Below are 25990 nucleotides of genomic sequence, written 5' to 3'. Positions count from 1 at the left end.
TGGGGGTCCCTCTGGGGGTCCAGACCCACAGGTTGAGAACCAACCTTTTCATGTCAATCTGAGAGGTTTGTGCCAGAGACTAAATTTGTACAAGATTCCTTGTTTGAAAATAGCAGTTGTACAAGCTCACAACGTGCCACAGTGTTGCGTGTTGTGAGCTTGTAGATCTGCTGTTTTCCAATAGTCTGTTCATATAGTAAATGTTTAAAGTGGTTACACAGATTTTGATGCTATTTACATGAATGTTTCTGGGGACCACCTGGAACACCCTCAAGGACCCCTGGGGGTCCCCAGACCCAACTTTGAGAATCACTGTATTCATGATCTATACATCTGTACAATATTCATGTTTAAATGTGTTAGGCCCCCCCCCCCCCCCCCCCCCCCCCCCCCCCCCCCCATCGCTATGGAAACCAAACCATATTGATTATGTAAACCCCCGCCACCCCCCCACTACACCTGATCCTAATTATGACATTATGAAACAACACCCTGTCTGTCTGTCTGTCTGTCTGTCTGTCTGTCTGTCTGTCTGTCTGTCTGTCTGTCTGTCTGTGCTCACACCCTGTCTATCAGTCTGTCCTCACACAGAGACACAGAGGAGTCAGGGTCAAACGAAAAGCCAGCATAGAGAGGTTCAGTAAATGTGGCCTGGACGGTGTAAATGTGTCTCAGTGTGTTTGAGGACACTTCATAGAAGGACAGAATCCCTTCAGGACAGTCCAGATACACTGCTACTCTGTTGGAGTCAGAGGGACGATCAGGAAGGTAAGTGTCCTTACTATTGTGTGAGACAGCGTATCTGTTACCAGGGTTACCACCTCTACAGGTGAGTCTCCAGGACATTTTATTGTATCCAAGTTGACACTCATCACCCTTTCCTTTCCTACTGATCCCTCTGTAGGTCACTCCTATATCAACCCTTCCACTCCTCTCTACCTCCCAGTAACAGCGTCCAGTCAGACCCTCTGTACACAGAACAATGACCATTCCATCAAACCTGTCTGGATGATCAGGATATGAATGAAGCTGTTCCACCCGAGTTGCCTTCCGGTTGTTCTCAGACAGAGAGAGGAATCTGTTTGTTGTGTTTGTGTCCAGTGTGAGACGATGTGAATCTGATGAGAAAACAACACAGTAAACATTAAAAACATCCCTCACTGAGTCACACACACACACACACACACACACACACACACACACACACACACACACACACACACACACACACACACACACACACACACACACACACACACACACACACACACACGGTAATAATCAGGAACAGTGTTTGTTTTGTTTTTGGTTTCCATAGCGATGGGGGGAGGGGGGGGGGTAACGCATTTAAACATGAATATTGTACAGATTTATAGATCATGAATACAGTGGTTCTCAGAGTGGGGTCTGGGGACCCCAGGGGTCCTTGAGGGGGTTCCAGGGGGTCCCCAGCAACATTCATGTATATAGCATCAAAATCAGTGTAACCACTTTAAACATTTACTGTATATATTTGACAATAAACGAGCTCACAACGCGTTGCATCGCGATGTGTTGTGAGCTTGTAGATCATCTATTTTCAAAATAATATCTTGGAAAGGCGGAGTCTCTGCCACAAACTCTTTTCAGATGGGAGTCCATGACACACACACACACACAAACACACTTTCCAAACATCAATTAATCATATTTTCATAATTCTTTCAAAAATAGCAGGTCTACAAGCTCGCAGCACGGCACCAAGTGATGCGCTGTGATCTTGTAGATCTGCAGACCTAATGTGTTAATACAGCATCACATACATTTGAACCCCTTTATCCATATTTTACACGTTGGCTATTTAACACATTTAGAGCTATAAAACATCTGTGTCATTTTAGATTAGATCTTTTTATTTAACAACAAGGAATGTCAGAAAACTCTTTTCTCCAGATTCTAACTTTTTGTGATTTTTGAGCGGTGGTCACAACGCTCCTATACGTGGCCGTGTGTGTGGGTATGTCTGTCTGTCTGCGTCCGTGTCTGTCTGTCTGTATGTAGCCTACAGTACCTTTTTTGACCACACATGTTAAGGGAGGGGCGCTGTTGTTCAGGCCAGACCCCACACACACACACACACACACACACACACACACACACACACACACACACACACACACACACACACACACACACACACACACACACACACACACACACACACACACACACGTTGCGCAGCCTCCACGACCACCGCTCAGTTCACACGGGTGTGATTTTCCTAAGTTAGTGCCCCCTACTGTACTTGATCATACTACAGTATTACACAAAAGTACCTAAAGTAGCAGATCTACAAGCTCCAAACATGGCGTGAAGTGACGCGTTTGGAGCACAGATGTTTTCCAGCTCTAAATGTGTTAAATAGCCAACGTGTAAAACATGGATAAAGTGGTTCAAATGAGTGTAATGCTGTATTAAACATTTTGCTGGGGACCCCCTGGAACCCCCTAAGGGCCCCTGGGGGTCCCCGGACCACACTTTGAGAACCAATGCTATAAAGAACCATCAACCACTTTAACCCTTCATCGACCGGTGTCTCCCAGGGCTCTATACTTGGTCTGCTCAGTTTCCAAAATAGCCGATCTACAAGCTCAAAACGTGTCGTAGCACGATGTGTTGTAAGCTTGTAGATCTGCTATTTACGATGAATGTTCACGTATTAAGACATGTCCAACATTGGGACGCAGGGTTTAAATGGTTAATGGTTCAAAGAAGGTTCTTTGAGGAACCATTTGTGCTTGTGAGCTTGTAGATCTGATATTTTTCAGAGCCCTGAGGAACTCCAGTCAGTGACGTGGGTTTAAGAGTTTAACATATAAAATAAATATCATTAAAATAATGTTTTATTAATTATAATCAGTTCCTGATTGCAGGTATAATTAACCACTTGAACCCTAGTGAACCTATTCTGTATTCATAATTCTAAAACAGCAGATCTTCAAGCTCACAACATGTTGCAATGCAACAAACACGACAGACAGACAGACGTTGTGAGGTTGTAGATCGGCTATTTTCACTGCTTTCAATGCTTTTATTTTGGGTGAAATGTTCTTCATTTCAATACAACAATACATTGATACAAAATTTAAAAAAAAGTACTGTAGTTGTAATTTGTACTTTTTTATACTTGAGTATTTACTCGAGTAAATACTATGTCCACCACTGGTTGTCAAGAAAAAAATCCAAACATGGAATAAATTCCTTCTCATGACATTTCCTCACTAATGTGTTTGTAAAGATGTCTAGTAACACATTTCAAAAGGTTGAAACTCCCCTAGGGCAGCGGGAACAGCCACGCCCACTTTTCCTGCTCGTCACAAAGCCTTGTTTTGTGTGAGAATCTATATTTGTGGGAGCGTGTCAAATTAAAAAGTATCTTTATTAGTTTGTTGAATACTAGGAGACACTGCTCCTCAGGAGTCCAGATCACCTGGAGGTCCTCTGGTTCCTCCAGAGGTCCTCCTGGATGGAGTGGAGGAGTGGAGCACCGAGCAGGACTAGGGTGCACCTCACCTGGGTAGAGGGGAGCATGAGGTCCTGGGCTGTTCCCCCTCTCCCCTCTATGGATGTGGTCAGCAACACCACACTTCTCAACACTTTTTATCTGCTGAATAAGAGCTAAGCCTGTTGCCACTTCACACACTGATTGAACTGTGTTTTAAATGGTCTCTCTAGGGGTCCTGAACCTCAGTTTGGGAACCACTGCCCTGGAGGGGGGTTGAATTTCAATGTTTTGGATTGTGTTACTAAACACCTTTAAATACATTGGTGAAGGTTTTTATAATATCCTCTGAATACAAGGAGGGAGGGGCCAACAAAGTATAAAACAGTGTATAAAATGTCAATGTGAAGGAAAGACAGACAGACAGACAGACAGACAGACAGACAGACAGACAGACAGACAGACAGACAGACAGACAGACAGACACTCACATCTTGTAAGGAGTTGAGGTTTAATCCAGTGTTCTCCTGAATGATTCACACTATAGGAAATAGAACAACAATGAATCAATGTCTGACTGTCTAACACACTGTCTCCACTACCTGGCATAGTTCTGTTCCTTTTGATATCTCTCTCGCACGCACGCACGCGCACACGCACACGCACACGCACACACACACACACACACACACACACACACACACACACACACACAGTATATTAAATCTATGTTAAAATATAGGACACTATCACTGTATGTTACATCTATGTTAGAATATATGACACTACCACTGTATAATAAATCTATGAATAGAACCATGGATCAAATAGGATCAAATGATCGTCTGGCACTAATTGTCCCAGAGTAAAGACTGAACTGGTAAAAACAGTGTTTTGTTTTAGTGTCCAAACCTCTTGGAATGACCTACAGCTCACACTAAAGATCTGTTCTCCTAGAACACGGTGGGCAGTTTTTATTTACAGAGTTCCATACTGACTTTGATAAAGTGAGCCAAGGGACAAAACTTGAAACGCACTCTAAACATATCTTTTAATTGAATCATAATTTTGAAATCTTTAAAAAAAAGAAGAAAAAAAGGTGAAGCCCACCTGGCCAGCCAGTTCAACATTGTAAGGGAAACACTGCACTAACCAACATGGACACAGTCCAAATCTACTCACTTCAGAGTCTCCAGTGCAGCAGAGAGCTTCTTCAGACCAGAGCCTCCTAAGTGGCTGAAGTTCAAGTCCAGCTGTTTCAGATGGGAGGGGTTGAAGGTCAGCGCTGAAGCCAGAGAAGAACAGCCTTCCTCTGTGAGCCCACAGCCTGACAACCTGCAGAGAAATCCATATTTAACAAAGTGCTGTTGATGTTCAAGTAGAGATCCACACAGAGAGAAAACACACTATTTATTTACCTCAGGATCTGCAGTCTACACTCTTCACTCTTCAGTAGAGCAGAGAGTTGGTCCAGTTGTGATTCCTGCAGGCAGTTGAAACTGATGTCCAATTCTTTCAAATGGGAAATATTAGATCTGAGAGCTGAGACCAGGATGTCAAATCCTGTCTGTGTGATGTTACAGCCAGCAAGTCTGTAATTTAAGATTACATATCTGGATTGATTATCAGAGTTTTGGAGGAGGGACCAAAGATATGGAAAGAACAGGCAGGCAGGAATAATGTGAAGTAAATCATGGTCATCTTCCAACGGGAAGCTAACTGACAGAAAACAGGAAGCAGTTAACAACAGATGATCCAGAAAACTGACTAAGAGAGGACAGACAGACAGACAGACAGACAGACAGACAGACAGACAGACAGACAGACAGACAGACAGGGTAGTTGGCAGGTATACAGTAGTAGATGGTAATCACATACTGTATAGTTATTAAAAAGTACATATAATATATAAACCAGTAAAACGCCTAAGGGCGAAAAAGCGACCTTGTGATAATTCCCTAGCAGCCATGATGGATCACATATTGTATTTACTGTACCGTATCATTGTGATGTGATGCCAGAGTGAGAACTAACCAACACAAACTCTGACCGTATCATGATTCTAGTCAGTGTGGGATACCATGATGTCAACTTAATGCACACTCTTCTTATTATAATAAAACAATAAATAATAAAACAGAAGTAATCTAAATAATGCTGGTTAATTAATCTAACCTCAGTATCTCCAGTTCACAATGTGGACTCTTTAATCCAGCAGAGATGAGTTCCATGAATGAATCCTTCACGTCGTTATAACTGAGATCCAATTCTCTTAGATGTGAAGGATTGGAGCTGAGAGCTGAAGCCACAATTTCATAATCTGGCTTTTCGAGTCGACAGCCAACAAGTCTGTAAATGTAGAATATGTCAAAACAGAGATCAACACGGATTAGATCAAGTTAATGTATTATGAGAAAGAAAACATGCCCCCAAAAAATCATGAAAAAAATCAATCAACCCCAAATATGAATCACATGGTGAGGGTTTTATTGTCAACGCAGCGCCAAAAGCATTTCCACTTAGACCAGGGGAGCCAAAATGTGAACATTTGAACTGGTTGTTGTGTGTGTCTTTAATGGTTATTTTATGTTCATAGGAGTTTTGTCATTCTAGGGTCAAGATCACTTGACCTTTGATGTTCAATGTTTTGAGGGCACAAAGGTCAAATGCCAGGACAGGAAGGTCATCAAATAAAACAATGATTTAAAGTCCACGGAAATAATTCATTTAACGCTTACTGGCATTTACGAGTATACTCGTTAATTGATAAGCGCACAAACCCACAAACCCACAGTCTCGCGCACACACACACACACACACACACACACACACACACACACACACACACACACACACACACACACACACACACACACACACACACACACACACACACACACACACAGTCAGACACACACATTTCACAGGAAATTTGTATTTTTTAAAGTAAAAAGAAAGAAAAAAAAACGTTTAAAATCGGTTCTACACGGCGACAGAATATAATAGGGTTTACTCCACTGGGGAGTAGAAGTAAATGTATTGGAAATAGGACATAGGCCTACTCAAGTAAATTAGCCTACAAATACCTCAAATCTACTTAGTTACTTTACACCAGTGGTTCTCAACCTGTGGGTCGGGACCCCGACCCCCAGGGACAGATGATTAAGTTAATGTGCAACGTTGTTTTCTCACTCAACAGTAAACAAACCAACATAAATTTTAAGATATAGAAGGTACTGTATCTACAAATGTCTAAAGTTACAATTTAATACCTCTAAAATGACAAATTAAACATCGGCCAAATTGTCAAATATCAGTGGCAGGAATTGTGAAAATAGCAGATCTACATGCTCACAACGCCTCATGTAGATCTGCTATTTTCACAATAGAACCGTGTTAGATAGATACCTTTATTATCCCAAGGGGGAAATTCAGTTGTCCAGTAGAAGCACAGCAGTATACAGTTATTTACAAAGTTACAGAGACGTAAGAAAAAGATAGATAAGAGGGGAAAAAAAACAAAAAAAAAACAAAGACAAGAGCAGTACAGTACCAATAAAGAGAAGGTGCATCAATAGAGGGGGCGAATAATATACATAGTGTCTTGCAAAAGAGACCGTAGCAGTCAATGCTAGTTAGTGCAAACAAGTATCTCACTGTCATTGTTAAATAAAGCAAAAATACTCAGAAACTACCAACACAACCTAATAGTGCAATGTCAAAAATCAGTGCGAAAAAAGAAGAAACTAGGAAGCGTGTCACCGCAAGACGCACATGAGCACTCTTCCTGGACGGTCCTTAGAGGTCAAAGTCAATACAGCAATAGTTCCTTAGAGGTCAAAGTCAATACAGCAATGGTTCCGTCAGTCTAAGTTAGGAAGGGAGACCTTTTCAAGCGTCCGTTATGTGTCTCGTTGTACAGCTTAAGGGCAGCCGGTACAAAAGATTTTCCTAATCTCTCACATCTCCGTCCTGGGTAGGTAAAGCGGTCGTTTCCTCTCTTACTCCAGTAACTGGTGATCTCTAGATGGAGGGGGTGGGAGGAGTTCTCCAAGATGGAATCTAGCTTCCTCGCTGTGCAGCGCACCCTGGTTACTTCCTCCACCCCCTGCGAGAGGACCCAACGACAGAGCCTGCTTTCTTCACCAGTCTGTTTAGGTTAAACGTGTCACCTGCTCTGTTGTTGCCACCCCAGCATGTTATACCAAAAAAGAGGACACTTGCCATGACAGACTGATAGAACATCTGTAGCATCCTATTGCACACCCCAAACGATCTCAGTCTTCTCAGGAGGAACAGCCTGCTTTTCCACTTGCTGTGAATCGCCTGCGCGTTGTCGGACCAGTCCAGTGACTATTCAGGTGTACTCCGAGGAATTTGTAGTTATCCACGAGCTCAACCACCTCACCGTTAATGGTGCTTGGCACCGGGGGGACTATGCAAAATGTAATGCCTCAACTCTTAGTGCTCGTCAGGGTGGGGGGTCCGCAGTTAAAATATGATTATTTTGGGGGTCACAGCCTGAAAAGGGAACCCCTGAGAACCACTGCTTTACACCACTGTCTACAGCAAGCATGGTTCCCAAACTTTTTAGCCCGTGACCCAAGAGGATGAGAGGATGCAGTTTAATGCCTTTATAGCCTACGTTGTCTTGTCTTGGTGTTTTGTTTGTATATTCCTTATGCCTGCATGGTTTTCACCACGAGTCCACAACGCACCGTCATGACGCACGGGGAGAGAGAGACGGACGACCATCAAAAGGGGCTTCCATTGAAAGCCATTTCCTCTCTAAACGGTGCACAGAAGCGTATTTCAAAACAAGAGCCTTTCTTACTGTATACTATCGATCATTCAACACGTTTATTTTGAAATTGTACTGGAAATAGAAGTATATAGCCAGATAGCCCATACTTCATGCCACTGATGTCAGAGCTGCTCTGCCAACCCCCCCCCCCCCCCTCCTCCCCCACAGACCGCCTCTGCACACGCGCACACACACACACCCACACCCACACCCACACCCACACCCACCCCCACCCCCACACACACACACACACACACACGTGTTTGATTGACGTCTTTAATCCACATTAATTGCTCCGCACAAGTGAGCGTGTACTTTTTAAAGACACGTGCGTGCGTGCGTGCGTGCGTGCATGTGGGTGGGTGGGTGTTCTGCACAGACTCTGTGCAGATTGTAGACATGTGTATAAGATGCGCACTGCACTGAACATGTACATGGTAACACACTGATAGCCAGGGTAGTGGTATTGATACAAAATGCCTGCTTTGCAATTCTTCTACATTCTGTAATTGTGTAAATTAAGTAATGAAAATGTTTAACAATAATTTAACCCTCGAGAGCATAATATGAAACCAAATTAAACCGTAATGCTTTCATTTTACGTTCTCAAGAGTTAAAGATCTATAAGGGTCCATTTGGTTAGCAACTCTTCATCATCTCTCATCATCAGCTGGGGACCACATGGAACCCCCCTCATGGACCTCTGGTGGTCCCCGGACCACTGGTTGAAGCTGGCACCAGATGATCAGATCATCCGTGAGAGTACATTTTTATAAACGTCTGGTTGATGCGCTGTTGTCTCCATTGCGCCTCTATAAATGTGCCCAAATTAACAGATGTATAAGCTATTGACGTGCCATGACGCAGTGCGTCATGGCACTTGTAAGTCTGTTTTTCGGCCCTCAACGAGCGCACAGAGAACTGCTGTAATGGAGCAGTGGCAGAGATTATAAATAAACTCTAGTTATAGAGGGTTAAACTAAATACAATATTTAAGGTATTTATTATTTTATGTGTGTGTGTGTCACATGACTTCAGGCTACGTGCACTGTCGTTGCTATGGCAACTCACAGCCTGCAGACACCCACCAGCTGTTCCATGGCTCAAATCAGGATTTGACGAGCGCTCGCCGTGGCAGTGAGCGACATGTGACGAGCACCCGTCATAGGCAGTAAAATATTTAATAGGAATATGCTTTATTTGCACATACACACTATACCACCAAGTCACTATTTGAGACCTGATTATTATTGGACATTTTACATCCACCATCATTTCTACTTATAGTGTAGATGTGATGGTAGACTGTTTCTCTTCTAATAGGTTTTCTAATCACATGACTACTAACCGAGCCTTTCTGGTGTTCCTCACAGCTGGGACCAGTCTGGATTTCCCCCAGCTTGTTGTTGTTCTGTATTTGTCCAGGTCCAACTCATCCAGAACCTCCTCTGACGTCAGCAGCATGTGGGCCAGAGCTGAACACTGGGAGTGAGTCAGTTCTTTCTTTGATCTGTCCCCTGACTCCAGGTACTGTTGGATCTCCTGATGCAGTGAGTGGTCGTTCATCTCCATCAAACAGTGGAAGATGTTGATACATCTGTCAGGAGAGTACCTTTGATCATTGATCTTTTTCAGGTTGTCAATGACTCTCTGGATGCTCTCTGGACTGTGGTCTGTCTGATCCAGAAGGCCTCCTAATAGACTCTGGTTGGACGGCAGTGAGAGGCCATGAAGGAAGCGGAGAAAGAGGTCCAGGTGTCCATTCTTACTCTCCAAGGACTTTTCAAAGGCTCTCTTCAGGAAGTCATCCAAGGTACTGACATCAACTCCCAGGAATGTCTTCAGTACCTTCATGTTCCTCTGTGTGTAACAGTGGAACAGGTAGACTGCAGCCAGAAACTCCTGGATGCTCAGATGAACAAAGCTGTAGACCTTTCTCTCAGATTGATCAGTCTCTTCTTTGAAGATCTCTGTGCACACTCCTGAGTACAGCGAAGCGTCATTCACATCCAGACCACACTCTTCCAGGTCTTCTTGGTAGAACATCATGCTACCTTTCTCCAGATGTTCAAACGCCAGCCTGCCCAGCTTCAGAAGAACCTCCCTATCAGCTTCCATGAGCTGCTGTTGATTCTCCCTCTGGTGTTGCTTCTTTCTCTGTCTCTTGTTTGGTTTCTTTTTCTTGTCTTTATTATTTACCTTGTGTGTATCGTCATACTTCAGATTCTTCCTCTTTGTCTGAACCCACAGGAAGTGGCTGTACATGGCAGTCTGTGTCTTTGGCAGCTTTTCTGTCTCGTCTGTCTTCAACATGTCCTCCAGAACGGTAGCAGTGATCCAACAGAAGACTGGGATGTGACACATGATGTGGAGGCTCTTTGATGTCTTCATGTGTGAGATGATTTTGCTGGCCAGCTTCTCATCACTGAATCTCTTCCTGAAGAACTCCTCCTTCTGGGAGTCTGTGAACCCTCGTACTTCTGTCACCAAGTCAACATATGCAGGAGGGATCTGATTGGCTGCTGCAGGTCTCGTAGTTATCCAGAGGAGGGCTGAGGGGAGCAGATTCCCCTTGATGAGGTTTGTCAACAGCAAGTCCACTGATGATGTCACTGTGGCATCAGAAACAATGTCATTGTTGTTGAAGACATCAGAATCAATATCAATGTTCTCGAATTTCAGCGGAAACCTGCTTTCATCCAGACCATCAAAGATTAAGCCAACCTTCCAGACAGCGAGCTGCTCTGCTGTGACCTTCTTTAATTCAGGGTGGAAATGATGGATCAGTGAGAGAAGACTGTGCTGCTCATCTCTGACCAGGTTCAGCTCCCGGAATGAGAAGGGAACCAGGAGAATGACATCTTGATTTTCCAAACCTTTTGCCCAGTCCAGAGTGAACTTACGCACAGAGAAGGTTTTTCCAATGCCAGCGATGCCCTTGGTCAGAACTCTTCTGTTGGGTTTATCTCTGCCAAGGAGGAGGGGCTTAAAGATGTCACAGCATTTGATTGGTTGGTCATGGAGGGTCTTCTTCTTGGCTGTCTCTAGCTGCCAGACCTCATGTTGGTTATTAACCCCTTCACTCTCTCCCGCTGAGAGGTAGAGCTCTGTGTAGATGCTGCTGAGGGAGGGCACTTCAGTGACGTATGTCACACGATCAAGACGGTTCAAACCGACCTTATAAACCTTTAAATACTCCAGTGGACTGACACCTGCTATGAGAAAGACAATGAAGACATGTTAAACATGTTAAAGTTAATTTATAACTTTACGTGTAATATAGCATACCATTAAAACTATTTCTTAAATACCCTCCAGAAAATCTACAGTTTGTCAAAAAATAGGGACAACATAAAGAAAAAACAGATAATTAATCAATATCATTGGATCATTAGTTTCTGTCTAAATGTATATGTTAATCATCAGTATTTGGACAGTGATACAGGAATACAATGTGGACATTTAGTCTGATAATGTTTTCTGCTAATTAAACATCACATGAATTGATATGAAATGTTAATTAGTGTACAATGTGTCCAGTCTTACTTTGTTCACTTGTGGTTTGACTGGATGTCTTCTGTTCAGGTGTGGTTCTGGGTCTCTCTCTGTGGAGATGAACACAATATAATATAGATAATAGATAGTTTAATAACTTATATTATTTAATTAACCACTTAAAACCTATATGCTTTGTCTTTCAATGAATAGTGCCGATATACAAGCTCAGGAAGTGCTGTGATGCCATGTGTTGTGAGCTTGTAGATCTGCTCTTTTTCCCATGGGTTCTGAAAATATTGTATAGATGAACATGTATTACATCACCTTGCATGATACAAAAACACAGCCCAGTTGTACACAAATGTTAATTTATATATCACTGTAGACTAGGGGTAATAGTTGTACATAATGTTCTTATATCACTGTAGACTAGAGGTAATAGTTGTACATAATGTTCTTATTAGGGCTGGGATGCGATTAAACATTTTAATCTAATTAATTACAGGCTCTGTGATTAATTAATCGCAATTAATCACATTTTAATCACACATCGAATGTTCTTGTATCACTGTAGACTAAAGGTAATAGTTGTACATATTGTTCTTATATCACTGTAGACTAAAGGTAATAGTTGTACATAATGTTCTTATATCACTGTAGACTAGAGGTAATAGTTGAACATAATGTTCTTATATCACTGTAGACTAAAGGTAATAGTTGAACATAATGTTCTTATATCACTGTAGAATAGAGGTAATAGTTGAACATAATGTTCTTATATCACTGTAGACTAGAGGTAATAGTTGTACATAATGTTCTTATATCACTGTAGACTAAAGGTAATAGTTGAACATAATGTTCTTATATCACTGTAGACTAGAGGTAATAGTTGAACATAATGTTCTTATATCACTGTAGACTAGAGGTAATAGTTGTACATAATGTTCTTATATCACTGTAGACTAGAGGTAATAGTTGTACATATTGTTCTTATATCACTGTAGACTAGAGGTAATAGTTGTACATATTGTTCTTATATCACTTTAGACTAGAGGTAATAGTTGTACATATAATGTTCTTATATATCACCGTAGACTAGAGGTAATATTTGTACACGGTGAACATGTGTTCTGGAGGGTCATCACTGAGATGACAGGACACAGCCCAGAGGAGAGGGTGGCCACCTGGTTCAAACACTTGTGGATGATCTACGCCCGCTCGTGACTTTCAGGCAAAACAAAAAGAAAATGTTACACCTGTGATACACACACATCAGGGCTGTTTGGTGAATGGCATGTCAGATTATCAGCACCGTGTTGTGTCTTATAGTGTGTACATTGTAATGGATTCACATACTGTGTGTGTGGAGGTCTAGGTTCATCACCAAAGTCAGGAGCTCTTCCTTTAGACCTGTCACTCTTCAGAGACACACAGCTGGGTGTTGGAGACTCTGGTCTGTGGAAAATCATAAACATGTTTCTATAATTATCTTGTCAATAAAAAGGTTTGTTCAACATGATGTATTGTTATTTCTCATTATAATACATGTAGGCTATAACAATTAAATATGAAAACGAAAACATTTTTGGGTTCTGGTTCCTCAACATTTCTGTGAAAAGGAAAAACATCAAACTAGAAAGGGACGCTCCACAGAGCGCAAACCTTCACCAGGCAGTGTTTTCCACTGCTTATTATTTATTATTGATATGGTTGATACCAACATTCTGTTCTTAGTATCTATTATTGGTATGGTTGATACCAACATTCTGTTCTTAGGAAGACAATCATCAAAGTTAACATTATTTGATTTTGTATAAAATCACCTCGAGGTAGAACACAGCCAATGTATTATGTGGATTTATTTAACAAATATGGAAGGATTTTGTCACTCTAAAATATTAAGAGCCAGACCACTATGTCTGTTCAGTAGAGTTTGATAACAACTAAATGTTGTTTTCTGTGTGTTTTACATTCTGACCTGGGATCAGTAGAGTGGTGTCCATCTTTGAAGAGAATAGGTCTACCCATGGACCAGTCACTCTTCATGGAGACACAGCTGGGTACAGGAGACCCTGCTCTCTGCTGATGGACCCTGAGAGAAACAGAGGATCAACATGATTTACTTTATTTATATTCAATCATTAGAATCCATGTGGAATCCACTCAGTCAAACGTCTCTTACTGTACATGAACTCTCTTCTCTGAAGTTTTCTTCTGGATACACATACTGTACGTGCCATGGAATGAGCCAATACGTCACATGATCCATTGTTTGGTCCGGCAAAAACTTGTGTGCCTCAATTATTATTATTGGCAGAATCGCGGAAAGTTTAGAATATTTGGCGGTTCCGTTTGTAAATATGAGTAACAGTATTGGGTTTTGGTTCCTCAACATTGCTGTGACGATAAAAAAATAAAAAAATACACATCAAACAAGAAGCCGAGTAAGCGAAGTGCTTTACAGAAGAGGTGAACGGAGGTAGTGTACTGGATGTAAATAAAAAAGTGACTGGGGGTGAGATCTGATTTATTTAACCATATACTGTAGGTGAACATTCAGCCAAAATAGCAGATCTACAAGCTCATGACTTAGATGTAGCAGCGACCCCCCACTGTGTATTGTAAGAATATGTGGAGAATAACCTTTTCTATAGATTTCATAGATGGCTTCATAGAGTTGTTTGACATACATTATCATTTCTATTAATAAGTTGGATTCATGTTAATGTGTTTTCAGACAGTGAACCTTTTTACTGTCATTGCCTCTGCTCTTTTTCCTTCTCACAAACCTACTCTCAGAAAATAGCAGATCTACAAGCTCATGTTCCCCATCACACAAATAATTGGCGGACCCCTGTAGTAAGTCTGAGGACCCCCTAGGGGTCCCAGACCCCCTGTTGAAGATCTTGCTCTATTTAATTCATTGACCAGGATTCCTATCTATACGTAGTCGCCTTCATTTCTCCTTGAAAAGGCCAAATACATATCATTTAGGGGGTCCAAAAGGCCAAATACATATCATTTAGGCGGTCCAAAATGTCAAATACATATCATTTAGGGGTTCCTGGCCAAATACATATCATCGCCAATTAATTGTATTAATACCAAATCGCAACAAGTTTTCTCAATAGAGCAGAGAGCCCATCTTGTCCCATCCTGACCAAGCAGTGGCAAAGCTCTTTTAAGAGAGAGATGCTGTTCATTGACATACTGTGTGTGTGGAGGTCCAGGTTCATTACTGAAGTCAATCAGTGCTCCTTTAGACCAGTCACTCTTCATGGACAGAAGGCTGGGTGTTGGAGACTCTGCTCTGTGGTGAACACTTCTGAATCATACAAAAACAACAAGAAAACATGTCTTTAATTATCACATGATTAGGAAGTCAGTTTATTCAGTATTCTTTATTGTAACGTGACGTCCCATTATTCAAGCATAACAGAGTAAAATTCCATGGGTTTCAGCTCCTCAACATTGCAACAACAGCAAACTAATGAATACAATAATAGAAAGACAAGCAGCAACACTGGGGTCCAAGCAGCAAGCACTGAGCCCAACTCGCCCATGTTGCCATTAAGTTAATGAAATGCCACCCCAGTTGCCACTGTGCCTTCCATTTCGGCGCGTCTGCCATTTTGGCTCTGCACATCCGGCGGTTGCAAGTTGCAACTGACGTTACACAATATCATGTTGTGATTGGCTTTTGGGCTTTGAATTCCTCTTCAAACCTTTATTTAACAAGGAAACTAACATCCCCAAAAGAAACTTTTAATAATAAATAACAGTATTGCATTAACTCTTTGCCGAAAATTCCTCTTCAATATTCAACACTGGAAAATAACATTACAAAAAAAGAAAACGTTTATCAATAATGAAAAATAATGTAATAATAAATATTAGCGGCGAGGGACCCCCGCACGGTGGCCGTGAGTGGCCGCTCTGCAGGGGTCTCTCGCCACTGACCTCGGGGTGACCGCAGCGGAGGTCCGTGAGAGGTGCCGCGGCGGGGGTCTCGCCACTGACCACGGGGCCGCTGACCGTCACCTCGCCGCTGACCACGGGCCGTTGACTGTCACCGGCGACCCTCCACTGGGGTGTCTCTCACCGCTGATATTTATTAACGTGTTATTTTCCTTTATTCAATAAGAATTAATCCATGTAGCCGTCTCTAAAAATGACTGGGCACCGGTGGCTGTGTTGGGTGGCGAAAACAGCCGATCTACAAGCCCACAAAGCGTTGTGCTTGCGATGCGTTGTGAGCTTGTAGGTCTGCTGTTTTCAGCCATATTGCGTGACGTCAGTCGCAAGCGCCGGAAGCGTGCCGAAAAAGCAGTCCGAGTGGATCTTGAACCCACACCACCCCAGATGCCACCCGGTTTCAATGCAAATTTCAAACATGGCCGCCAGGTGAATATGGTGAATAGCAACAGCATGGTCAGTCAGCTTCATGTTCCTCCACTGGCCATTAGGGGGAGCCATGCTACCACTGTTAACTACTAACAACTCTAAAGAAATCACAGGATTTAAGTGGTTTGTTTATCAAATAAAATAAATGGCAAATAAGTGGAGCTTACAGTATGGGTCACAGTGGCCGTAGGTTGAATTATTATTCATAAACTGCACATATCGTAACTTTCAGTCTATAGGTAATGCTTGGACAGGGAGGGCACACGATTATAATATTCTGTTTTATGTTTTAACAATGTGCACACTGTGCAACACATGTGCCATGTTCTAGTGTTGTGTATAATGTAATGGATCGACATACTGTGTGTGTGGAGGTCCAGGTTCACTGAAGACAGGAGGATGTCCCATAGACCAGTCACTCTTCATAGACACACAGCTGGGTGTTGGAGACTCTGCTCTGTGGTCAACACTTCTGGAATTATAATTATAAATGGTAAATGGTAAATGGTGCATTTATATATCGCTTTTAACCAAAGCGCTTTACAGAGATTGTGCATTACATTCACCCATTCACGCACACATTCATACACCGGTGGCGGAGGAAACCATGCAAGGCACCAACCTACTCACCGGGAGCAATGTGGGGTTCAGAGTCTTGCCCAAGGACCCTTCGACATTAACTCAGGGGGAGCCCGGATTCGAACTGGGAACCCTTCGGGAACCCTTCGTGCTCTAATAACGGTTTCTCTACCGCTGAGCTAATTATAATAATAAATGTTTATAAATTATATAAATATATGTGAATGAATGAAAATGTCAGTTTGTTCAAGATTCTTTATTGTTGCATCACATTATGAAAGCAGGGCTCATCGCCATCCTGGCTTGTGGTGAAATTCCATTTGTTGAAATTCCATTTTTGCCACATAGTGCGGGCCTTAACCCTTTGCCAGCCCCAGGGAGCCCCTTAAAAACAGGGGTGCAGAGGTACTGCCGTGGAATCTGCTATTTATTTATAAACATGTTTTAAAAAAGCAAAGCACCAAATCATAACAACACGCTCGGATCACTCCGTGCAAGCCAGCAAACCGTGCATGAACGGTTTGGTCGGCCAACCTGAATTGATGGTGCTGAAGGCAGTTTTCCTCCGGTCCTTTACATGGAGCGATACGGGGAAAACAGCGATAATAAACAGCACCCGAAAATACAATCCGTCTTCTGTGCACGCACAGCGATCTGAACACATGTAATCCACTCATTGTGAAGCCTTGAATCCGCCTCTCGTCTGATCGAAATAGACTCGGAGAATCGCTATGCTAACGGAGCCTGCATGCACACAGAGAGACGCAGTGGCTGCTATGTATTCTCCAGGCAGAGAGAAGAACAAGACGAAATGACGTCACTGACACGTTAACCCCTCACATCACTTTTTAAAGAGACAGAGCACGACCGGCGACTTTAAAAAAAATATATATATATATTATTAATTTCATTTTTATGGTAAAAGTACGGGAAAGTACGAGCGGCTGATTGCGTGGTCCGGACAAGTACGGGCAAGTACGGCCGGCTTACAAAGTGTTGTTAAGGGGAGCAAATGCTAATTTTGTGCAAATCAGTCTAAAAGCACCAAATTTTGCAAAGATGTAGCCCAGGGCTTGCTCTAATGATTTAGCTAGGCTAGGGCGCCCAAGCCGACGACCTTCGGGGTCGCCACAGCGGTGGAGATGTGTTTTTAATTAATCTATCATGGTTAAAATGGAGTTTGAAGTTACAAGAGAGTGTGTATGGGGAGAGGGCCTGGGCCTAGAGGGCCTGATAAGATTAACATCAAATATCTAAAAGCCTGATTAGATGATAAAATGACCAAAAGTCTTTTTTGAAAGTGGAATATCCCTTTAAAATCATTTTGATAATAAAATGCAGCTTTTTGTCCCAAAGTGACTGCAAAAGATTTGTTCCAAAAAGCGTTATACCCTGTATATACTGTATATATATAACATGTACATAACACCAAAATGTGATATAGCTCTAGATCTGTTTACACAATGCTGTAGCCCCTCCAACTGTATATGTTCCCCTTTTTCAACAGCTTTTATTATATTTTGACACTTGCTTTGACAATGTAAACGTGTGTTTTCTCATGCCAATAAAGCTCCTTTGAGTTGGAGAATTGGATGACCCCCCCCCTGTCTGCCCAGAGCACCTGATTGGATTACTGGTCTGTCAGTCAACAACTTGACCCCTCCCTCTTTGTTAGCTCATCAACTTGTGTCAACTAAGTTGGTCTATACTTTGTTGTGTGTCGGTGTTGACATACTGTGTGTGTGGAGGTCCAGGTTCACTGAAGACAGGAGGATGTCCCATAGACCGGTCACTCTTCATAGACACACAGCTGGGTGTTGGAGACTCTGCTCTGTGGTCAACACTTCTGGAATTATGATAAATGTTTATAAATTATCATGTGAATGAAAAGGTCAGTTTGTTCAAGATTCTTTATTGTTGCATCACATTATGAAAGAACGCGGGGGTACGGAGTGCCCACACTTCTCTCAAGTCAAGTCAGTTGATATTATATTTCCAGGTCGTTCTGACCCAGCAATTGGTTGAAATAGGCTCGCCAGCCGTGCTGAAATGAGCATGACTAACAGCAGATGGTAATATAAGATTTGAAAATGGATTAATTCATTGGAAATATCAGTTGTGGAGCTATTTTGCATGGGAAGTTTGGCTGATGATCCGGTCATCAAATTATTGGTTGAGAACCACTGGTCTAAGGCTATTTCTGCCGCCGCGCAGACCCGTTTTAAGCCAGAGAAAACGTTATGTGCACGCGCACGGACGCACGTGCATGAGCGTGCACGGGCGGGGAGTGCCCACACTTCCAAATTTAGCACTACAACACTGGAGACACATATCAAACTGTACACATAGTAACTTACAATCTATAGATAAACATTGCAGAGACATACTTAGTGTGAGGAGGTCCAGGTTGGGGAGGAGATGTTGGAGACTGGATGAGATGTTTGTCAGCTCCCTCCTCCTCTCTCTGCACACACTCACTCATCTCTAGGTCTATATTAAACCTGCCAGGGCTACAGTCAATGAAATAGATCATCTCTAGGTCTTTATTAAACCTGTCAGGGTTACAGTCAATGAAATAGAATATCATAGGTCTTTATTAAACCTGTCAGGGTTACAGTCAATGAAATAGATCATCTCTAGGTCTTTATTAAACCTGTCAGGGTTACAGTCAAAGAAATAGATACAAAACTGAATACTGGATGCATAGTCTCTCTCTCTCTCACACACACACACACACACACACACACACACACACACACACACACACACACACACACACACACACACACACACACACACACACACACACACACACACACACACACACACACACACACACACACACACACAAATGTACCTATAGGCTCTGAGTTCATGTGAACTTAAAACTACACAAACAGTATAAATTAATATGCAATTAATAAATACATAATGTGAATGAACACATTAGGCCAAACTGAGGCCTTTGATGTCCTGCACACTGGAACATGTGTCTCAGTGCTTGAATCCAAACAAGCACAGAATGTACAGAATGTAAACAACACCCATTCACTTATTCACAGTCAACATAAGACCAGACTGAACCAGACTGGTCTTAACACATTATCAATAGAAAGCACTTTCTCCAAATAATAGATGGACAGCCTATAATGAGGATATTGAGTTGCAAGCTGCTTTGCCTCATATTACACTTGGACAACCATTTCATACTCAAGCCCCCCAAGACCACCAACCTGTGGACATGGTCCAAGCTGCCAAATATATATATAATATAATGAGCTGACACTTATAGCCTGATCAGACCTGCATTGTGCGGCCTGGGGGCTGCATGCTACCCTTTGGTTCACTCTGACCGGCCCTTGTAGGGTTAATGGCAAATTACAACAAACACATTTTCAAATTTTACCTCATGCATGGACGAAAGTTTTTTATTCACGTACATATGGATGCAATGTGTACATCAGCACGTGTGCATGATCATTGGATCGTTGTCTCAAGCAGGTGGTCAGACTGGTAACAAGTCGACCTGCCTTACCTTACCCATCAAAAAAAATAAAGTGATAAAGTGGCTAAAAAAAGATGCCGTATGCCGGGTTTTCAACACAAATGTAACTACTGAGTATTTATTTACGGAAGTCGGAGGTAAAGCCATGTGTTTAGTTTGCGAGGAGCACTGCCTTTTGGCCCGGGCCTCCACAATATATTCTGTTGTTCATGTGACCCCATGGAAAAAATACTTGCCCACCCCTGGTCTAGATGTATAATGGCTTGTACGAATGGTTGGCATTTAACTTTGCTAGTATGGAAAGCTTCCTCTAAACTTGAATCAAAAGCACAGCCAGCTTCTAATAGGAAGACCACTCTGCTGTTCTCAATCACAATGACGCCTGGTGTATTTGCCATTATATTTGCAAATATGGGGGCCATTGCATTGAAACATTTCTGGATTTGTTTTGGTGCGTGACACATCTTTGGTAACAAGTATGTACAGTCCTTTGTAAACATGCACACACACACACACACACACACACACACACACACACACACACACACACACACACACACACACACACACACACACACACACACACACACACACACACACACACACACACACACACACACACACACACACACACACACTATGCATGTCAATAAAAACGGTTAACGTTAACCTTAAACACCTGACCATTTCAAACCAACAGTCAATCACTAAGCTTTAGTGTGGTTTCAAAATGGAGTCTGTTCTCCTCTCCACTGTAATCTAGTATCTGTGAACTTTAACCCCTGACTCACCTCATCAATCAGCACTCCTCTACTGTCTAAATTATATAGTAACTATATTATTATAGGCCAGGGTACAAAGTACATTTACTCTCCTTAATTACTGTACTTGACACAACTCTGAGAGTGTACACATGGAACCAAATGGAACCTTACAGGTCTTTAAGGTCTTTAACTCTGAGAGTGTTGGAACCAAATGGACCCTTAAAGATCTGTACCTCTGAGAGTAGCCAAACAACTGAGAGTGTTGTTTTGAAGTTAATAAATGATTCCTTTTTTATGCATCATAATCACACATAAAGCAATAAAATCTCTGTGAATTCAAGGCTTCATGGGGTTGAGTAATTGATGATGGGGGGTGGGGGGGGGGGGGGGGGGGGGGGGTGGGGGGGGGGGAGCTCATGGACTTTATAATTTTATTTTTATTGCATTCTTAAGCCAATCATTTGATGAGCCGCAGCTATGGAGACACAAAGAATGTGACAAAAACTAAATCAAATATCCATTAATTCAAGTTTCCATGAGGTGGTGAGTAATAGAAAAAAAGTCATTTAGGGGTGAACTGTCCCTTTAAGGGTTTACACTATTCAATAAGGAAGACACATCGTTGCTGTCGGGCAGAAACCTGGTAGATCTACAAGCTCACATCACACATGGGATAAACACATGGAACCAATAATAAACACATGCAGTTGTTACATAAACATATCAAACTCTCATCCCCCCAAAACAAACACAAAACATTAATATTGTTACATAAATGTATCATAAATGTATCAAACTCTCACCGAACATGAAGAAGGTTTATGGGGTTATTATTAGGCCAATACTAATTCGTATTCGTACTTTGCCTTTTTTTTACTCGTAAACATTTTTACCAAAAAAACTATACGTAAACAAATTAATTGGAAAAAAATATCCGTAAAAAAAAAAAAAGTATGAATGTTTTTGGGGAAGCTGCAGTGATTATAATGCCAAAACAAAAAAACAAGACAAAATACGAATATTTTCTTACTGATTTACGAGTGGTTTTGTTGGTTACTTCATCACGAATGCTTTCGTCATCTCACGCACACGAATCTGTATCACGCGCACACGAATGCATGCCTGGAATCAAACGGCCAATAATCACGTGATCAGCAGAGAGCCAATGGAGTGCGGCCTTTCCCACTAGCCAATCATAATTCTCCATTCTTGGCAGCGGTTGCCATGTCTGGTAAAAGTGAGTAATCTCTGCTTTCTGTTGTTTGTTCCTCACATAATATGCCCTATATAAAACCTATATCCACACGATATTTGTTTTTAAACTATTGACTAAATTGACTAATCAATCATTTTTATACATTAAATAAAATAGAAATGCATATATTATTAATACACACAATAAAAGCACTGATAGGTCACTTACAGATGCTGCAAATCAAAACTAGACAATTAACCTTACCTCCGGCCCTGACCTTTTTACTGTAAATACAATATTTATTGTTTCTTATTTTTTTCTTATGATTGATGATACAATGTGCACAATAGCCTAATGTATTTTATTATTCTGTCATTTAATGTACATAGCATCCATGAAATGTGAAATGGATGATTACAAAAACAGACCATTTGGCCAAAACAAACTAGTTACTATGATGAACAGTGTTTCATAACAGATTACAGTACAACTTTGACTGTACAACCTGGATTAATGAACATTTTGCTAATAAAGAATGCAATCAATTCCTAATGTAATTTATTTACTTACCAGCAGACCCTCTGATGTTATAACCAAGCTAAATAAGTGTTCATGTACAATAGGTTATTTCACATTGATGTTAGCAGACAGTGATGACCAAGATCAACTTTAGGCTGGAAGGAAAAAATGCTACAATAGTCAAATACAAATGCACAGAATTATATTTTATTAGACAGTGGCTCCACAGTGTGTGGCAACCAGGTTAATCAAACAGATTTTCCTGCCGAGTCCCCGTTTCAATGATGTGTTCAATTGCTGAATCTTATTTGTTAGTTTCTTTCTACATGAAAACTAATTATAATAGAACTTGCAGAATTAATTGTACAAAATTATCGATGTGATTGTTTAGAGATGTAAAGGATGTTTGGAGGAGGGTTTCAGTATTTCTAATGTAGGTGTTGTAACCAGGGCAGGAATTTCAGGGAGGCCATGAAGGCCATGGCCGTCGTTGCCCCTCAGTTTGGCCTTGTGCCCCTCCAAAATATGGCATGCCCTGAGGCCACAGTGGCCTTAATGCCCCAGCTGACTGTACCACTTTCTCCTCTGTCTCTGTCTTGCTAACATGTGACACCAGTGTCTTTCTTGTCATGTAGACAACAGTGTAGTATTGAGTTCCCATTTATAAACCAATCCAGTATCTTTGATTTGTACAGGGCTGAGGCTGAGCATCAGATTGTAAATACCCATTTATTTATTTCACAGCAGATATTCTACATATTAAATGTAACATTTAAATTAAATTCATTATTTAAATGGACTAAAATTGTTGTTTTATTTGATGGCCTTCCTGCCCCGGCATTTGGCTTTTGGACCCTCAAAAAATGGACTACACTAAAGGCCAAGTGGCCTTGCCCCTAAAACGATGAAATTCCAGGCCTGGTTGTAACAGTAATACAGTGCCTGGAAAGGGCATTACATAGAACTGAAAATGGAAGGACCATAGGTTAAGTGTCTGTTCAGCTCTACAACGCTCTTCAACCTACTAAGGCTAGACTCATTGGCTAAGTTGACCTCAACAATGAAGATAGATGTCCCTACTGTGGTGTCAAATTTCAACATCTCAAAAGTGCATTCTGCTGTAATTATATTAGAAATGGGCAAATAAATAAGAATACAAATAAGCAAATAAAGAAACATTGCACTGCCCTAAACTATTTTTAAACAGTAACAGAGCACACATGACGCACATTAACCACTGTGTGCTGGATTCCAGGTAGTGAAGACTGTACGAGGGAGGACGACACTTTGAGCAGAACACTTGTCGACATAACACCTGTCCAGGCAGGGAGGAACATGAACCCAGTGGGAATTAGGAACTTTGGTAACGATGCCACCCCAGAGCAAGAATATCATACAAGGTTTCATAATTTTAGATTGTAATTAGGGAAAAGCAAAGATGGGAGAGTTAAATGTTTTCATTTAGTTCTATTGTTTTAGCGATTTTAAATACTTTATTTCAGTGCATGTGTGCAAGTGCCTAAATGTGTCCTTTTAGACACAATAAGCTGGCAATTTATTTTATTACAATTTACAGTGACACTACTAGCCCCCATAAGTAACATCTGCCCATGAAAGATTGTGGTGCCTCTTTTTGAATGGACTTATTGTATCTAAAAATACATATTTAGCCATTGTACACATGTCCCCAAGCACTGAAAGCAATGTAATCAAAATTGCTAAAATTATAGAAGAAAATTAACACATTTTAACACTCATCTTGTCTTTTCTCTAATTACAATCTAAATATGAAATCTTGTAAAGGTGTCCATTCAGTCAAGTTTGCGATTCTATGTGGTGATGTCAGACGGAGAGAGAGAAAAACAGAGAAACCATCACTCCTCGTGCTCATGGCGGAGGGCGTTGTAGAAGCCATGGAAATCACTGGGCAACACCTGCTTCATTTCTTGCAGATGTTTGAAGTTCATCGCTTTAATGGTGCGGCGGCAGGTGTAGAGTGGGGACACTGTGATGTTGCTCTTCTTCCTCAGTGATGGGGACTCGTAGGGCTTCCAGGCGTCTGAGTGGTCGATCTTGTACTCCATACTGCCATCAACGTTGTACCTAGGATGAATACAAGGACAGTGACAGGGGAGAAAAGTCAGGTTTTAATACTCATATTAAATAATGTTTGTTTTGGTTTCCGCAGCCATGTCATTATTATGTATTCAAATACCTGATTGCTCAGAGGTCATGCACGGTGGGATCCCCAGTGACCTTTCCCGGGCGGATGGCTTTGCAGAGGTTCACCTGGCTGAAGTTTTTGAAGAAAGTGTGGTCTACATACTTCACTTGGTATGGCCTGGGATTGGTACGGGCTTCCCGGATGGCAACGACATACTCAGCTGGAACGCAGATGTCTCTGTTCCTCAGTCTTCTCTCAATCACACTGTGCACAGGATGTACTCATCATAAGAGGGATGTTCTTCGAGGAAGTGCACGATGCACGAAGCAAACTCGTTGGCAGAGAGACCAGCTTCACCCTCGTGCCATAAGTAATTTGATGCATCATGTGAAGTCATGTCATACATGGTAAAGTTATGGACACAGAGCTTGGTCTTGAAATAGAGGGATGAGGCCTGTAGCTTGGAGCAGAGCAGGAGCCCCTGAAGATCCATGCATGTCACCAAGGTCTTCTCACCTGCCTCGTCTTTGTCCTTCTGCTTCATGGCTTGTGCAGTGTCCTTTTTGTTGCAGTGCTCCTTCCATGTGGCAGCCTCAATGTTCCCAGCCTTGAACGCACAGCAGGTATCACACTGGTCTTTCTTCGGGTGAAAAAGAGAGTAATTCAAACATTAAACATTCTGGTGAACACTTGCCTTGACAGCGCCTGGATGCCATGGTCTGCACTGGAACGGATATACTCTGCATGGAGGTGATTGATGGACTTGAACACAGGCTCCAGGTACATCTTAGTAGCCTGATCTCAGACTCAGCTCACGCTTTAGTCTGAAACTGTGCTCTATTCTAAGCGATTTACAGGGAGGGACTTTTTTGCGAGCGCGCGCGAGTGATCGACACGCACGGTGGACGCGACGCACGGTCGCGGACTGTGTGTGTGTGATTGTGTGTGTGTCTCTGTCTGTGCCAGTGACAGAACTGCAACCAGAAACATGTAATCAACATAAACAGCTTGGTGAACTCAGCGCGTGCGTGTGTGTGTGTGTGCCTTCCTCAGCCTGCCTGTGTGTGAACTTCGTTT

At 42.0% G+C, this 25990-nt stretch overlaps 1 protein-coding gene across 1 annotated transcript in view; it reads right to left on the bottom strand.

Annotated features, from left to right (window-relative positions):
- Nucleotides 1–25990, bottom strand: part of LOC308308743 (protein NLRC3-like) — a gene marked incomplete at its 3' end in the record, with an annotated part of 95346 nt that overhangs the window by 12321 nt on the left and 57035 nt on the right. Inside the window, exons 3-9 of the mRNA XM_080754196.1 lie at nucleotides 13770–13875; nucleotides 9634–11405; nucleotides 5657–5830; nucleotides 4664–4816; nucleotides 3980–4022; nucleotides 3470–3643; nucleotides 565–1101 (exon numbers count right to left, since the gene is read on the bottom strand). Coding sequence (XP_080610322.1) covers nucleotides 565–1101; nucleotides 3470–3643; nucleotides 3980–4022; nucleotides 4664–4816; nucleotides 5657–5830; nucleotides 9634–11405; nucleotides 13770–13875 — 2959 coding nt within the window. The remainder of the gene's footprint in view (nucleotides 1–564; nucleotides 1102–3469; nucleotides 3644–3979; nucleotides 4023–4663; nucleotides 4817–5656; nucleotides 5831–9633; nucleotides 11406–13769; nucleotides 13876–25990) is intronic.

Source organism: Nannobrachium achirus, assembly GCF_963921795.1.
Source record: "Nannobrachium achirus genome assembly, chromosome: 23".
Lineage (NCBI taxonomy): Eukaryota > Metazoa > Chordata > Actinopteri > Myctophiformes > Myctophidae > Nannobrachium > Nannobrachium achirus.
The sequence above is the reverse complement of the archived record's forward strand: the minus strand, read 5'-3'. Positions and strand labels throughout refer to the sequence as shown.